The 19276-nt window shown below is 37.8% G+C and overlaps 1 protein-coding gene across 1 annotated transcript in view; it reads left to right on the forward strand.

Moving 5' to 3' along the window:
* LOC145988136 (uncharacterized) overlaps nt 1-19276 on the forward strand; it is a 127554-nt gene that overhangs the window by 96222 nt on the left and 12056 nt on the right. Inside the window, exons 14-15 of the mRNA XM_083122967.1 lie at nt 868-1099; nt 10939-11070. Coding sequence (XP_082979093.1) covers nt 868-1099; nt 10939-11070 — 364 coding nt within the window. The remainder of the gene's footprint in view (nt 1-867; nt 1100-10938; nt 11071-19276) is intronic.

Here is a 19276-nt window from a genome sequence, read left to right on the forward strand (position 1 = left end):
ACTCTCGTACTCTGAGAATTGTGTGAAACTTGCAAATTGTTCCCATAATTTCCCCCTGAGACAGTGACAAGGCCAAAAGGGGGTTCACGTGCAAAACTCAATCCTCAGTCTGTCAGTCCATTCTGCTCTATTCACCTCCCTAGATGCAAAAATCTTGCTAGTGTAATTTTAACCTCACATAAATATTTTATATCTGATAAATTACGCGTATATTAGATATGGTCTTCTACCACAAAATATTCTTTCCCTCCTCTTAGCAATCATTTTTTTATAATATATGTTTATAGCAAGCCAACACAATCTATTGACGAGTGACTCCTAAATGTGAGTAAGTAAACATTCCAGAAAAAAATATATGTTGACTACTGCCAACACTGCAGATGCTGTCAAAATCTTTGGGACCCTTTGGTGAAAAGAAATGTTTCATCTTTTCTTACTGTGTTGTGGGTATGCATTGCTTACCTTGTGTATGCACTCCGCTGCTGTGTAGATACATAAAATTGAAAGAAAACATCATACTAAAGACTATAAAAATATATTATTGTTGAAGGAAGTGGAGGGAGGGGAAGCAGGAGAAAAATAAAATTGACACCACAATTACTACAACTTTTCATTTAGACTGGAGCAACTTTTCTTCCTAAACATCAAGTATCAGAACAGACATTCATTCCCTTATGTATTAGCAAATTACTGTGTCAATTTAATTGATTTTGTGTGCTATAAAGATATCACCTATGTCTAAAATTTTGTGAGATTGTTAATCTACAGTTTACTATAATTATGATTACAAAAAATTTTGAAAATTGTTTTTGGTATAAAGTTTTCATGAAGGCAGTTAAATAACTTGTATTCTTCTGAATATTTCAGTGGAAAATTTAATGATAGTGTCAAAGATATCATGACATTTTTGAAAGCAAGAAATTTATCAAATTTGATTATATGGAAGGTGTCAAGATATTTGGAAACACAATGGTATGACAACAAGGGAAGAAAATTATTTTTCGCCAAACCTGTCATTGAACTGATATCACCTACTCTTCAAGGGGAGGTATTCAATGCCATAGTTGTTGCAACTCTACGAGAACTTCCAATTTTCTGGGTAATAATAATTATAGTCTAAATGTTAGTGACGATGCTACTTTACTAGAGTGGATAATGTCCATTCTCTATTACAGTAACCCCTGAGCTACGTAAGTAATGTGTTCCGAAAACCTTTACATAAGTCGAATTTGTAAATTGCTTAAATGTAACTTCGTAAGAAACTGCAATATTTATTATTATTATATGAATATATATATATATATATATATATTATTTACACAGTATTGTTTTATAAATGAAACATCATGCAGCAGAATTTACTCAGATATAAACCATAGAAGTATGCAAAATATATAATTGAATATAAAAACAAACTGAAATCACACTTTTCAAATAAAAAAAATGTTTTGTGCCAGCTACGTACTTATTATGTAACTGTGAATTTACGTAAGTCGGGGGTTGCTGTATTTATCTTTACCTGTTGTAGCTTTACATTTCAAGGTGGAACAAATTAATATACAAACAATATCCTTCCTATAAAATAAATAGGCACAGATCAAAAAAGAATAGGGAAACCCAGCCACACCCTCTTTCAACTTCTTCATGTGGGGATTCATCAATAAAATAAATTAAATTAGTGTATGTGTGTGTGTGTGTTTGTTTGTTTGTTCCAATGCTCACATTCTACCATGAGGGGTTCCATAATAGACAATGGATAATGCTCAATTAAAATTTCATGATAATTGTAATTTTATCATTGCTGTAAATTTTAAAACCAATCAAATTATTAATTATTGGTTTAATATTAAGTAGATTGGTGAGAGTTATGTTCATTGTTAGTAATTGCTGGCTCTCACTTTTATGTTTGAGTTTGAGTCCACTTTTATTCACAGATACGGTAATTGGGACTGAACCAGGGGTGGTGCCAGGTGGGTGTGAAGGAGTGCTTCCACACCCCATAATTTTTCTTCCGCACCCCCTATTCAAAACCTATGTTGAAAACATTAACTCTTACCGTGTCATATGACATAATCACATTGAGTGCCCGAATGTTAGGTATTGTACAGGGTGGCTCAATAAGTCACTTAACACCCCCAGTATAGATCCACCAAGCTTTCTGAAACCTCAGAAAATATGCGAACTAACCGGCCTCCCCCACCCCCTTCTTTCACCCCCGGTGTTTGCTCTGGCGCTGGTCAGGCAAGAACCTTCCCACTTCCACTGACACAGTGTTGCTAATTTTACTCTCTTCAAGAATTCGAGGAGTGTTGTTGATGTGCGTAGACGTGTTTTTGAGTAGGCTAAGTGTAAAGTGTCGAAAGTTGTGCACAGCAGTGAGCGAAATTTGCTACTACGAATCATCGAGAAGGGTGGAATTATCCTCACGATCAACCCCTAAAGAGAGCAGTATATCTAACGGGCGCTACGACGTCAAGGGTCCCGGGTTCGAATCCCAGTCGGGCTTGGTTGTTTGTGAATGTCCTTTCATCAATTTCATCATTTCATCACTCATCCCCATCTTCGCAAATTAGCCAAGAGGCACAAAACGTGAAGTAAAATAAACTAAATCAAATCAAATCAAAATATCTAATGGAACGGTTGGAGTCATTGCTTAAAGAACTGAAAAGAGAGAAAAAAGATTTACAAACCCCTGACCAGAAATTGTCCATGAAATGTACGTAGTGAAAAAAGAAGTTCCTACAATATTGAAACTTTTAGCTATTGCTAAGGAAGAAATTAATTATCAGGGGGGGCGAGAAACATTACGGAAAATTATGAAACAAATCTGCTTTAAATTTTAAAAATGTAGAAACTCTCATTTAGCTCTGGTTGAACGAAGCAACATTGTGGTTTGGAGAGAAAGATATCTTCGTGCGATCAACAGATTCCGCAACGAAGGGAGGCCTGTTGTTTACATTGATGAAACTTGGATTCATGCTTTTTTTTTTTTTTTACATATTTTTTTTATAGGTTACATAATTTAGAATATTAATCTTATGTGTTTAAATTGTTGATATCCTTCTGCGAGACAGCAGGCGTTTTTAACTTTAGTGTCCCCCTCCCTCCTCTCTCTTATGCTATATTATTTGAATTACCACGTCTAGAAACGAAACTTAATATTCGGCCTGCATATTTGTTTACTTGCAAACCTTTCACGGGACACGCCCACTTCTAGATTTGGCAACACAGGGGGAAAACACGTGTTTCTGGCATCCCTTCCCTTGCCCCAGAGTTCCCGAGCTCCATTCGACACTAGCGCCACTTGTTTCTGGCCAGGGTTTCAAATAAGTTGGTGGATCTATACAAGGCCACTGCAGCGAGCAACATGGAAATGGTGATGACCAATCGTTATCAGGCCAAGGGGGAACCACATTGACGCCACCCATACGGTCGGCGGCCATCTTGATGTCCGCCATCTTGAATTCAACTTCAGAATTTTAAATGGGAAGGGGGTCGTGCGACATATCAAAATGGGCTAGAATTTCACGAGAAATGCAATGGTGAAGGTTCTTTCGACGTATCTTTAACCAGTAAAAAGTTATGATTGAATTCTTGTACCAATTTGCTCCTTTTCGAGGTGTTAGAAAAATGCCTTAAAATTTGTTTAGCGCTTCGGTAATGCATCGAGATCAAAGTGACGTCTATGGAGAGACTTTCGCATGCCATTGCACATTATTTTAATCGGATACATCCATGAAGAGCTGTGCATTATGAATGGTTGTCGCGAACAATTTACAGTGTGACGCTTCCATTGAATTAAAAGTCCTTCACAGTGACAAGGCTAATGTTTATGTTCATAAGGAAGTTTATAAACAGAATATGTGACCCTTGTCATCTGATAACTAACTTTGGACAAAAACTGGTTCATAACGTTCCCATAAGTGTTCTGGTGTTCTTCCCTATTGAAAAAACTCTGTAAAAAGTACCTTCTTCCATAAGCAAGGATGAAAAAAACTGTTTATTTGACAAATCCAAGTAGCCCTAAGCATTTAAGGTTCCGTTGATGAAAAATTGACTAACCAATCGTATTCCACACAGCACGCCACACCATTAACTTACCACCACTAACCATTCAGCTTTGATCTGTCGAAAATGGGTAATCAGATAAAAATCATCGAATATTCTGTTTATGAACTTCCTTATGAACATAAATATTAGCCTTGTCACTGTGAACGACTTTTAATTCAATGGAAGCGTCACTCTGTAAATTGTTCGCGACAACCATTCATAATGCACAGCTCTTCATGGATGTATCTGATTAAAATAATGTGCAATGGCATGCGAAAGTCTCTCCATAGACGTCACTTTGATCTCGATGCATTACCGAAGCGCTAAACAAATTTTAAGGCATTTTTCTAACACCTCGAAAAGGAGCAAATTGGTACAAGAATTCAGTCATAACTTTTTACTGGTTAAAGATACGTCGAAAGAACCTTCACCATTGCATTTCTCGTGAAATTCTAGCCCATTTTGATATGTCGCACGACCCCCTTCCTATTTAAAATTCTGAAGTTGAATTCAAGATGGCGGACATCAAGATGGCCGCCGACCGTATGGGTGGCGTCAATGTGGTTCCCCCTTGGCCAGATAAAGATTGGTCATCGCCAATTTCAAATTCCATGCCACAGTGGCCTTGTACTGGGGGTGTTAAGTGACTTATTGAGCCACTCTGTAGTAAGACCGCTGTTATTGTCTTCAACAGCCAATCATTGAAAAATATGCTGCATATGGGGGATAAAGAATTATATTCGTAATGCATTTTCTGTCTTTCAAAAATGCAGTTTGTGTGCTTGTTTTCAAATATTAGCTAATGTGAAATTGAACGTGTTCAAATAATATTTTAAATTGTTTGTCCAACACAAATTCTTAAGCACTGACTTCTTCCTTTTTGCGTGATTTACGAGGATAATGACATCTTTGATACTACTACTACTATTACCACTACTGCTGCTGCTGCTTCTGCTACTACTACTACTACAACTAATAATAATAATAATAATAATGTCATTATTATTATTGACACCTTTATCCTGGTACTTGCACCCCACCAGACAAAAAATCATGGTTGTGCCTCTGCTAAAACATGCATGAATATTTCATGCTTTCTTTATTTTTAAAATGCACCATAGGCGCCGACTCCATGGGGCTTGGGGGGGCTCGAGCCCCCCCCAATGTTAACGATGTGGAGGCATAGCCCCTCTAATAATTTTGCTTAAGAGGATCTAATTTATTATTTTGCTTCTCTTGTAAAGTTTACTCTGAATTGTACTACATGAACTTAACTTTAAATACACATTTGAAATGTTCTAGACCATCAACTTTGGGGGGCTATGACCAGAGACAGCAAAACACATGACTTATTACTATATACTAAGTATATAATTATTATTTACTATTATACATATATTAATCAGAGACATAATGAATTTAGCCAACGACTTGTTAAAGACTGTTTGGGAATCCCCTAAAAGAATGCAAATATTTAGGAATATTTTTGATGTGAATGAGAAGGCTAGCCATACTGGACTGCGACCACTTTGCCCTCGTCGGTGGATGTTGAGAGCCTCCAGTATGCAACAGATCTTAAGGAACTATGACAAACTTCTCAATTTTTTTGAGAAATTTTCTGAAGAAGATTCTACTGACGCAGAATCAAAATGTGCTGGAGACATGGTGACAATGCTTCACTTCAAGACATTTTTCTTTCTCTCCCTCTCCTGCCATGTGATGGGTCCAATAGAAGATGTAAACTGTAAGGTCCAGTCTCCACGCATTGGTGCTACAGAAGTGGAATCAAAACTAAAATACTTGACCGACATAACAGTTGGGCTGAAAAGTTCGTAGGCTGACTCATAGATGGCGTTACTAGAATTAAATCCATGTGATTTTTACTTAGAACTAACCTTCAAAAGATACGTGTATAAATTTCACAGCTGCCGGATAATTAGTTCGTGAGATATAGCATTGTGAGTGAAGCAGCTTTTTTTATTGTGAAAAAATGGATAAAAAAGAATTTCGTGTGTTAATAAAGCATTGCTTTTTGGCAAAAAAAAATACTGTTGACGCCAAGGCTTGGCTTGATAAACATTATTCGGACTCTGCACCAGGAAAATCAACCGTTGAGAAGTGGTTTGCTAAATTTAAACGAGGCGAAATGAGCATCGAAGGCGATGCATGCAGTGGATGCCCCAAAGAGGCTGTTACCGACGAAAACATCAAAAAAGTCCACAAAATAATTTTAAATGATCGTAAAGTGAAGTTGATCGAGATAGCTGAGACTTTAAAAATATTCAAAGGAACGTGTTGGACATATTGTGCATGAATATTTGAACATGCGAAAGATGTGTGCAAAATGGGTGCCGCGCGTGCTCACAATCGATCAAAAGCAACAACGTTTTGATGATTCGGAGCAATGTTTAGCGATATTCAACCGTAATAAAATTTCTTCCCCATCCACCATATTCTCCAGATCTGGCCCCCAGTGACTTTTTCCTCTTTGCAGACCTTAAAAGAATGCTCGCTGGAAAGAAATTTAGCATTGATGAAGAGGTAATCGCCGAAACTGAGGCCTATTTTGAGGCTAAAGAGAAATCGTACTATAAAAATGGCATCGAAAAATTGTATGACAGCTATAATCGTTGTATCTCCCTCGAAGGCAGCTATATTGAATAATAAAATCGAATTTTGTCAAAAAAAATATTTTTTACTATGTTAGCCTACGAACTTTTCAGCCCAACTGTTATTTCAAGAAAAGCGAATGGGTTTTGAACAGTTCTGGCAGAAATGCACAGAGGGCAAACCGAGCCTCGTTGATGAGCCAGAATTGCCCCGGCAACGTCACATCCCTAAGAGACTTGAAAATCCTGATGCTGCCAAAACTCACAAGTTCTACACTCCAAAATAACATTATAAATCAATACACACTGATGTCTGTGACACAGCAAAATCATGTGTTAAACAAGGACATGAATCTACAGGACTACAAAAAGTAACAGCCATAGAGAAAGAATGCATCTCAGCTGTGAACAGTTGCACAACAAACTTTCAGCAAATGCGAGAATAATTTCGCCAAGATTTGGAAGCCGATAGGCTCTCCTTACACCACATGTCCATGCTTGGTGATATCGCCAAACAGAGGAAAGTGGTTCTAACTACCATGCGTGACATAAGGAAGTTTCTTTTGGAAGACAGCACCCTCCAGGAGCTTATGCCCGAAGTTGTCAAATTCGTGATGGTCCTCCGCATTGTTCCAGTGACGACAGCCACAGCCGAAAGGTCATTCAGTGCTATTCGTCGACTAAAGACATATTTGAGATCTACAATGGGTCAGAAGAGACTAAGCAGTTTAGTACATACATCAAACTGTGCTTGATAATTTGGACCTGAGACTGCCCGTTAATGATTTCATAAAAAAATAACTCAGTGCGTAGAGCAACTTTTGCTTTATTTTTAAATCATGTTTATATGTTTTTGTTGTGTATGTCACTTTATATCTTAGTGTACATGCTATTTTTTTTATTATTGCAAAATTCAATTTAAAAAGTAAAATATTGTAGCAAGAACAAAAGTAAATCTATTTTCCTGCAATTTGTGATAGCATTTATGTAAGTAATTAAATAAAACTGTTAAATAATGTAAATATTCATTATTTTATTGGTACGTCAACCCAAAGTTTTTTTCAACCCGTGACATGTCTGTTGCGGACATTAACACACACCCATGCCCTCGCAGGGACTCGAACCCGAGACCTCTGGATCAAAGCGAGTTGAGTTGACCACCCAACATGCTTGGCTACCGAGGCCGGCATAAAACTGTTAGGTTGGCCTCTTAATGTAAATACATACTTTTCAATAAAAATGTTAATTATCTAAAAACAAATGAGCAGACACAAAAGACATCAAGAGACTTTGAAACATTTTCTAAACGTTTTTCATGTTACATTTCATTTGCATGAGGAATATAATAGCTACTTAAAAACTCCTATACGAAGACGTAATTTTTATTTTTTAAAAAGGGAGGGAGTGTGTCATTCATTCATTTATTTCAGTGATCAGAGCCCCCCAATAATTTTGTCAAGTCGGCGCCCCTGATGCACCCCCTAAATGTTATTACACACCCCCTCAGCACCCCAGATGATTAATCCTGATGTTGCCACTGGACTGAACCTATAGTTTAATGTGGGATTTAAACCACTATGTGTGTCCACCGGTTAATGATTACAAGATGATTAAGTTACCACTATGCCATTATTGAGGCACTTTCACATTTATGATTTTGCATTAAACCATGATATAAGATTTTACATCAACAGATTCACTTCACACTTCAGTTAATGTAGATATATCAATGTACCTTTCCTAATTCTGTTTTACTATTGTCAAAAACTTCCCTCTGCAGTAATTAAAATTAGCTGCTATTTTTTTATCTCCTCTTTATTGATCTCTTACTTTTTAATGATGATGAAGCCCACATGGATGATTGAAAAGTAAATGGGCACTGGATAAGTTTTAATAACTGATGGAGGAAGTCTATAACTAGTGGATGCTATTGTAGCTATTTTATTTATGAGAGCTTCCCCTTTGGAGGTTATGTTCTCAATGTGACTTTTAAAGAATAAACCCTCTTCTAGTGCCTCCCCCAAATATTTAATCTCCCTTACACCTTTTATTGATTTGGAATTTATTCTTATTAGTGGGTTACGATGTTGGCTAAATTTCTTTTTCAAAACTATACAGGGTGTCATTTTAATGGCGACCACGGAAACATTTAGAGGACATCAAAACAAACAACTTTTCTCAGTAACATTTTTCTCGTTTGTGCATCATTTCAGCTCTACAGTCATTCAAAAAAGCCAGTTTTTCCACCTGAATGCTGGCAACCACACATAACATTTGATTTCATTTGTGACGTCATATCCCGTCGTGAAGCGATGCGTTCCAGGGTTGCCAGAAACATACATATTCTATGAAAAATGACATAGCTACAATCAGCCATATTATGTACCGCAAAACAAAACTAGAAAACATGTTCTGTAATCTAAGAGGAAGTAAACAAACAATACGAAAAATGGTAGAAAGAAAACAGAATTCAAGTAGAAGTGGTCATATCGAATTTCATCTCAGCTTACACGTCAAATATTTGTAAATCTAGTTACTAAGTTGGCATCTACAATTTAGTCTATTCACTTCGTCCTTCTGATACTAGTTGTCTGTCACACACTGAACAGATGACAAAATAGAAATGAAAAACTTAAAATTCCAAAGGTAAGCAACACATAATATAATGTATATTCAGGGCATTATGAGGCAAGTGGCAAAAATGGTTGAAAATACTGGGATATAAGTAGTAGTAATACAAGTTCTCTGACGACTGTGTTTATCTATGCACCAGATACACATGTAATAGTTTGCAACTGTGAACAAGGCAGTATATTCGCTACTGATTCATCATTACATTGTTACTGTGGCTGTACGTGTTTTAGCCATAATGTAACAACGTGAACCTCGGATTCGTTATCAGCACAAAAGTACCACAAGGCATTTGGACAAACCTGTAGATATCAACTTTGGAACGAGATTTGCAAATATTTGATATGTAGCTGGACGTAAACAGCCACATGTAAGCTATAAGTCCAATAAAATATATTGTTGTTGATATTTGGCATGTAGGCTGAGACAAAATCCGATATTGACACTTCATTTTGAATACGTTTTTTACCATTTCTCATATCATTGGTTCATTTCCCCCTTCCCCTGAGATGACTGCTGATCTTCTGGCTGCTAGGCTATGATATTCGGTCTACTGAACGCGTTTCTAGCTTCGTTTTACAGCTAATAATGTGGTTGCTAGTTTGTCATTTTTCACAAAATTTGTGTGTTCCTTGCAACCCTGCCATGCGCCATTTAGCTGCAGGAAATGACGTCACAGATACGATCAAATGTTGTGTTGGTTGCTAGCATCCAGATGGCAAAACAGTCTTTCTTTTTAAACAGCTGTAGCGTCGAATCGATGCACCAACAAGAAAAATGTTACTGAGAAAAGTTGTTTGTTTTGATGTCCTTGGTCCGTGGGTGCCATTAAAATGACACTCTTTATATTTGATATTTGTTTCTGATAATTTTAATTTTGCTTAATCACACCATTGTGTCAATGTATTTAAAGCAGTGATAGTGTTTTTCTCCATTTCTGCTTTTGTTTCCTGTGGTGATGGTTACAAGATCATCCACGTAGGCTATGTGCTTAACTACTTCCTGTTTCTCTAAGGTCTTAAGGCAGGTTCAAAGTTTATAATCCATAGATGGGGCCCCAAAACAGACCTGTGGGCAGCCCTTTGTCATTGTTTTAGCGATATCTTGGTCCGGAATTTGTAGGGTTACTTTTCTATCACTGAAAAAGTCCTCCAGAATTCTATACATGGTGCCTGGGTATTTCATTTCCCTGAGAGTGGAGAGTAAATGGGGTCACCATAGATTATCAAACGTGCTCTTAGCAACGTTAACTACTTCAGAACAACTAGGATCATCAATAAGTCATCCAATTACTGAGAGCGCATCATCAAGGAAGCAATAGCGATAGTCGACTGGGAGCATGGATGTTGGAGAGACATCTGATTGGTCTGCCATCTACATCAGACTTGTACCACACAAATATAAAAATTACCTCTGCACTTAAATCCCTGAAGACGAGAGTGGCATTAGCTCTCAAAAGCTCAGAAGCCTATCCAGAAATCACCTGGCTTATATCCTGGGAAAACCACTTTAGTGTAATATAACACAGTCCGTATTTAAATCTAGTGGCTCAAAATTTACTATTTTCTTTTGTTGTGTCAATTCTAAATGAAGAAAGTAATATCATACTGTATATGTGTGTGCGTAAGTAATCATATTTTTTTTTCAGAATTGTTCACAGGAATTTATGTTGAAAGTTGCAGCAACTGTAAAGCGTCATGTATTGCCACCATGTGCTGTTATATCATATGCTGGATTTTCTAGTGAATATATGGTTATACTAGACAAAGGATATGTGAAGGTTTCCCTTTATGCATTTACTTTTTTTATATAAGTCTAGATCTATCTATCTACACATATGTATTTGTGTGTGTCTGCATCTGTCTGTGTAACATGTAATTGAAGTTTTTGATTGTAAAAACATTGTGTTAAATTGATTTAGATTCTTAAATACTAATATATATGGGTTGGAAGGAAAGTTGTCATCACTTTGTGCATGAAGGAGAGGGCATTGCTGTTCCAAGTAGATCTATAGAGGCATAGCTGTTCAACCCACTTATTGTCGCTTATGCAGTGCATGCAGACAGATGAGAACAGAGCTGTGAAGTGGTGGTGTGAAATTGGACTGCTCTGAAATGATGTTTTCAAAGAGTGAGCAGCATCCATGGATTAAGGTTGATGAGGCCCATGGCAGAAACACAATGAACTGTCATTCAGGTCTCTGAGAAACCTGTAGCCTGTAGCCATATCGGATGGTGGTCCATTGGGTATCATCATTCAGACAAGGATATCATAGTGTGGAGGGTGCACCATGTGCAGGGTGTCCTGGTCTCAAGGCACATTACGTTGATCTGATTCAGTTATTAGCAGAGGTGGATAGGTAATGGACAGCAAGGGAGTTAGTTGTAGAAGTAGAAACAACTTGCACTACACTATTACATGTATTGCACCACATGCCTGGGTTCTGCAAAATTGCATCCTTATGTGTGCCTCGTCACCTTATTGAGGTTAAAATGGACATGTTAAACATTTGCAAATGATTGTTTGGCATGTAACAATGTGGAAGGCCATGCATTTCTTGACAAAATCATCACCATTGACAAAATGCCAGCCCAATGAATGGCACCATCCATCGTTTTCTCAGTCCAAAAAATTATGCCAAGATACCTGGGAATGTGAAAGTTATGCTGATAGTGGCGTATGATGTGGAGGGTGAAATACTCCCATCATGCAGTTCCTCTGGGCCAGATTGAATGCAGAGTACTACCACAAGTTCTAGGAACATCATCTTCATTCTGCTCTGAGGAGGAAACTGCAACATTTCCAAACGTGTTTACCCATTGTCGTCCATGGCAATGCCTGCTGTCACAATGTTTCTCTTGTAAGAAAATTACTCACAAGATGAGGGTGGGGGGGAGGGGTACTCGAACATCCTCTGACATGAGCCCATGTGACTTGGATCTTTTTCCTAAAGTTAAGGAGCCACTATAAGGATAGCATTTCTCCACCAGTGACACCATTGTGCAAGCAATAGTGTGCTTCTTCATGGACATGAATAAACACAGCCCTACTACTGGTATTCAGGGTCTTCCAACATTGTGGCAGAGTGTCATGAACATGGCAGGGGATTATTTGTCAAGAAACCTGGGAATGTGAAAGTGATACTGATAATGGTGTATGATGTGGAGGGCAAAATTCTCCATCATGCAGTTCCTCTGGGCCAGACTGAATGCCAAGTACTACCACAGGTTCAAGGAACATCATCTTTGTCCTGCTCTGAGGAGGAAACAGCAACATGAGGGAATGTAAAAGTCTGCAGGTTTTGCTATAAATGGTTTGTCATGTATGGGTGTGATGCTACTACTTTCTTTCCAACCCTCGTAGTTACAAATAACGCCAGCTTGTGTAGTCAAGTGATTTCCACATAAATTCTAGTTTGAAGTCGAGGCTGGTTGCCAATTTGGATATAAAATATGGCAATCTTCCCAACTGACGACTCATTAGCATACATGGTATGGTATGGTGAATGCAGTGACAGGGTGTCTACTGACCTGGAAAACCTGGAATTAGCCTGGAATCTACTTTTGTACCTGGATAACCTGGAAAAAGCCTGGAATTTCACCAGAAAGCTGGATTTTTCTCAAAGTTACCATTTTCACTACATATGTCCACTTCACTTAGGAGCTTATGTTTTGTGAGTACGTGGGATGGCGACGACGGGGATAATCAAAGAACTCCAATCTGAACACATTGTTTTTGTTACTTACAGAATTATTATACAAGCACAAAGTACATTTTGTATGAGTATATTTTATGAATAAATTTGTATCAGTATGAGTAAATTTTGTAACAATAAAGTAACTGGCCATTCCCCATCCAAGTAGAATGTGCAGTAAGATGTAATTATATAAATTAACATATGCTTAGAATTTAAATTATTAATTTTTAGAACTTTTGTAATAAAAACAAAATGTAAAAAATATACTACTATCAAGGGCTATGAATTACACGGCAGTTAAAGGTGAGAACTCAGCTTGCTTTTGTTAGTTATTGCAAATTTTTCTCAACTGGCCTTCTGGTAGGGGTTATTAACAATAACAACTTTCCTTTGTTTAAAAAAATATAGACCTGGAAAAAAAATATAAATAGACCTGGATAAACCTGGACAAAACCTGGAATTTAAAAACAGACATTTAGTAGACACCTTGCTAAAAAATTCTGTGCATCCAGGTTGCTCTTCTTGATCTTGTGACACATCCATTTAACAGGTTCACTACCTTTATTAACATAGGTTAATATATTTGTGATGTAAGTGGTTTCAAATCACTCCATTGTGGTGACATGATATCACATGTGTTCCAGATGGCATAATTTATGTTAATGAACGTTTTCAACCTTCAAAATTAATCAGCTTTTAAAATAAAACACACAACTTGTTTCATATTAAACTTATTGCTAGTTTTATATGCTGTCTCCTGCCCTACACTTACCCTTTAGTGAATGGACGGTTGTGTATGAAGCCAACCAATCTATGGATTTCCGACTTCCTTTAATTTTCATTATAGTGCATAAATTTCATCTCCGCTAAAAAAAATAATTTCTCTACAACAGTTAGTTTCTCCTGCTATGATATAGATATATATACCGCATGATGCACCTAAAAGTACCATCTGAAATAGCGAAGAAACCAGAAACAGTAGCGATGTGAGGTTTGCGGGAAACAATAATATCAAATGGGGCTCATAAATCGGAGGTTTGGGGTGGGTCAAAAAATATCGACAAATGGGGCATCTGGAGCAAAGTCATATATTTTTTAAATGGAACGATGTACAATAACATGCATAATATAAAAGAGCACACGCAGAGAAACACAATGCCGTTGGTCTCATGCATCTACTGCACGTAGGAACGAAGATATGGCCATGTGAAAATATGTAAACAAACTAACAAGTGGCCCACTTGACCATCAGTACCACGGCATGTACAAGTATGAGATGTCGGAAGCCATTGGACAAGATGAAGACAGAACATGTTAAAGGAAGAAAAAATACAGTAGACATCGTCAGAACCATGTATTTGACAGTGTTACAGCATAATGAAAATGACCATGACAGTATGTCGAAGAACCACTGCGTAAGAAGCGAAAACCTGTCAAAGTGTGTGTTCAAAGTGGTGGCCGTCAGCTGCGATACAGGCAAAGAGGCGCCCACGCAAAGATCGTTGCACAGAATGTAGCATCTCGTAGGGAATGTCCCTACAGGCCGCAGTAATGCGGTGTTGCATATCCTCTGGAGTTGTTGGCACATCCTGGTAGACAATGTCCTTCAGCTTTCCCCACAGGAAAAAGTCTAACGGTGTCAAATCTGGGGAACAAGCCAGCCATTTGACAGGCCCTCCACGTCCAATCCAACGATTTGGAAATGTATTTTCCACACATGCTGTAGCGCATCTTGCACTGTGAGCTGGGCACTCGTCATGTTGGTACCACATTTCCCTCCTTGTCTGAAGTGATATGTCCTCCAATAGTACAGGCAGTTCATGTTGTAAAAACTGTATGTATCGGTCAGCATTCAGTGTCCCTTGTATAAAAAAAGAGCCAATGAGATGTTCACCCACTATACCACACTACACGTTCACACTCCATGGGCGCTGGCATTCCACTTGGCGAAGCCAATGTGGATTTGTCACCGACCAATAGTGCATGTTCCTTAGGTTGACATTTCCATGATTGGTAAAAGTTGCCTCGTCAGTGAAGAGGATACGTGACAAATCGGGTGTGTCGTGTCGAAACATCCATGTGCAAAACCGAACACGGTCCACAAAATCATTCCCGTGAAGTTCCTGATGGAGGGAGATATGATATGGGTGAAACTTGTGTGTGCGCAGAATGCGCAATACACTTTGCTGACTCATACCAGCATCCCTGGCAATTTCACGGGAGCTAACGTGCAGATTCACAGCAACAGCGGCGAGAACATTTGTTGCACCTGCCTCACCTGTAGTTGGCTTGTTCCGCACACGTGCTCGTGGTGTTACACTTCCGGTGTCTCTTAATTTAATAAATAACTTACCAAACAGACGTCGAGATGGCTGTCGTCTGTCCGGATATCTCTCTGCGTACACACGGTAGGCTTCTGAGGCATTCTTTCGGCATTCCCCATAAATCAGGATCATGTCCGCTTTTTCTATGTTTGTGAACATCATAATCTTCGCTCTTACCACTACGACTGCTTGCTATGAACTAACACGATCTCGTGGACCTGCTATCAAAACTTGCTCTGCGTAAAGGCAGTTCTGTCAGGCACCTGAGAAGTCTCTCATGCCGTGGTACTGACGGTCAAGTGGGCCACTTGTTAGTTTGTTTAAATATTTTCAAGTGGGCATATCTTCATTCCTATGTGCAGTAGATGCATGAGACCAATGGCATTATGTTTCTCTGCGTGTGCTCTTTTATATTATGCATGTTATTGTATATCGTTCCATTTAAAAAAATATGACTTTGCTCCAGATGCCCCATTTGTCGATATTTTTCGACCCACCACATACCTCCGATTTACGAGCCCCATTTGATATTATTGTTTCCCGCAAACCTCACATCGCTACTGTTTCTGGTTTCTTCGCTCTTTCAGGTGGTACTTTTAGGTGCCTCACGCGGTATATATATATATACACCGTGTGGTCCAAAAATCCTGGAACAGTCACATATCGTGAGAAATACACATCGAATCGGAAAACTAAAAAATCTCCCATCTGGAGAGGCTACACAAACGGAAGTGGCCCCTGTCTGCTAAAGGTTAATCTGCCCTCAATATAATCACTAGAGCCACATATTTATGGTGAATAAGAGATCAAGAGTTTGGTACAAAACTGGACAAATTTCAAAAGGCAGTACATAAAATGGCATTTCAGTGTTAAATTGGTGAATAAAATCCCAAATATGATTTGAAAATTATACTTATTATGCAAAATAAACACTTCCTTTCTAATAGCTCATTTATGTAGTTATCAGTATGTTATGTGTATTCATGTGTAAAGGAATCCAACTTATCTTCTCAATTTTTTACAGCAGAATTAATCAATTTACATGATTTGGATAACTTGCAGGATAATTCAGACTTCAATAATGTCATGTTGGTAAAGAAACTAAATTTCATGTTTACGAGTTTATTTCGCGTTTTGCGGTTCATTTCCCATTATTTCGTGGCAAAGCATGGTAAAAAAATGTACCTCACACATTTCAAAACCATGAAAAATGAACATTACAACGTATTTCACATTTTGGGTTTCCGTCAAAAATAAAATATGTGTACCTCTAATAATCACACTCACCCTTGTTCCTAACCACTGCATAGCACTGACTTTAGCTGCAATTAGGATAACATAAAGCAAGCTCCCGTACGGCACAAGTCTCCAAGGTATATCCACAACGTGTAGATCAGATTCATGGATATCATGGATATTCATTGGATGGCTATTAGATAACCAGTTTTGGATATCCATTGGGCATGCATGGGATATTAAGTCCTTCATATCCATGTAATCTCTAATCCTGGATATACATGGAATGCCCAGAGCTGGATATCTTTGTGATATCAAGTATATATCTACATATTTTCCAAAAAATGGACATTAATGTTTTGTTAGGACTCAAACTCTGTGATACAGTCTTATGTCATAACTCCAATATATCACCCGAGGACATTGCATTATGTGTAGGCCCTTTGTTTAATCCAGAGGGTGATTCATGCATGCAAGCCCAGGTGAAAGTTCCTTTCCCTTGAGTTTTTGTATGTCTGTCTCGCCTGTGATGTCAGTTTGCATTGAGCAAGTTGGTTCCTTACACGTGGTAGTTAATAGAGCGCGGCAGGTTCGCTTGAGCTCCAAATAGTTTGTATGAACTATGCTACATAGCATACGGAATCGAGAACTTCTTCACTCAAGGAAATAATGCTTGAACATGCAAATTGAGTGTTATATGCTCGAAGCCCAGTAGTACACATATACCCGTAATTTGTCTGTGGTAGTGGGTTCTCAAATATGGATCATGAGGTGAAAGACACCATGGGAACATAGTCATCCTCTCCATGGAGAAATGTAGTTTAGTCTATCTTACCAATACAGTGATATATGAAAATGAAACAGATGACCGTGGGCTGAAACTGCCAGGACGGATATTGTACATGTACAGTGGAAACTCAATTTTACGTTTTTCATGGGATCAAGTGGAAAGAACTTAAAATGTGTAATAAATCAAGAATGAATGTATAATATGGAAAAATGTAAAATCCAGGAACTTAAAATCAGGGTTCCACTGCAATGTGTGTATAATTATTGTTACATTAAAATGATAATTCATTGTAAACACTCGAGTAGAGGAGACTTGTACAAGTACGAGTGAGTGAAAGTGGTTCCATGCAATACTTTAATAGTTAAAAATAAGTTCAAAATCAGTAGATACACTGCTTACATAGATATGTGTGTGTGTGTGAGAGAGAGAAATAGAGAGACAAGTACCTGTGAACATATGTGGGCATGAGATCCTTGATATGTGTAAGTCTGGTCCAGGAATTCATTTCACATCCAAAATATGTGTGAAATATGTTCAGATAATGTTCAAGTGATGTCTCATAAATGTCCATATTAGATTTAGAATATATCCTTTTCTTACCCACAATCAAATAAAAAGGTCCAGATGATGTCCCATCCACATGAACCACAAAGCAACGATGTCCAAAACATATAAAAAATTATCCATGAAACATCCTTCCTGTATATCCTATGGATGTATCCCAGACAGACATATGGATATCTACTGGATACTCCTGAATATCACTTGGATATATACATAAAACTTATCCACATAACATATCCATAAATATATGGGATTTAAAATTTGTAGAAGTAGTAGTACTAACATTAATTTAAATACAATTTTACAAGAACATAGCACATATTCCTTTCCTCACACAAATAGCTAAAAAGGTAAGGTAAAGTTCCTCACGCACTTTGCACCATGGGATGAGGCACATATACAGCGTTCCCACATGAACTCTAAATGCATTTTCCCTGAGTTTTCCAGAATTTTCATTTTTTTTCCAGAATACTTAACCTTTAAAGTCCCGTGGCACTTATGCAGTTTTTACCTCTATCCCAGGCCATTTAAATGAGTTATAGCTTCCTTCTTATGACAGATAATTTAGTGAAACAAGAAACATTTCACTAAGAATAAAATGTACTTTGAGACAGTGTTGCTATCTGTATGTATTTGTTATTATTCGTGGCTTCAAATATGAAAATTGAAAAAAAGAAAAGACAAAATTTTGCTGCTCCCCCCTTCCTGTTGAGACATGGGACAGGAAAAAATTCTATGTCCTATTTGCAACCACATGTCTACATTAAAATTCAATATTTATTTTGTTCCTAATGCCTTTTGCCATCCAAAGAGAAAATGAAAAAGAAACAAAGTACATGAGTTATTTTCGACAAGGGTTAGCAATGCGAACAATGAAGTGTATGAGTTATTTTCGACAAGGGTTGGTAACACGCACAATATTTTTTTTACCGACTCATGTTCATACAACACACACACAAAAAGTAAAAAATACCTCTCACTACACTCCCACGACAATCAAAACATGAAAAAATATCTCACTTCAGTCTCAAACATCCGAAAACTATAACTAACTAACTAACTCTCTAGCCTTCTTAAACCCGAAGGTTCATGGCTGCAGCAACACAGGCCTTCCATCTTTCCCTATCTTGAGCAAGATCTATATACTCTTTTCCATTCCTACCAATTTCCCTTAGGTCCATCTCAACGTTGTCTCTCCATCTTCATCTTGGCCTTCCTACAGGTCTCTTACCATCAGATTTCCCAACAAGAATCCTGTAAACTCCTCTTTCCTCTCCCATTTGTGCCACATGGCCTGCCCACCTAAGTCTTCTTGATTTAATTATTCTAATAATATCTGGACATGAATACAAATTATGTAGTTCTAAATTATGTA

Source organism: Lepisma saccharinum, chromosome 5 (genome assembly GCF_977018435.1).
Source record: "Lepisma saccharinum chromosome 5, izLepSacc3.1, whole genome shotgun sequence".
Lineage (NCBI taxonomy): Eukaryota > Metazoa > Arthropoda > Insecta > Zygentoma > Lepismatidae > Lepisma > Lepisma saccharinum.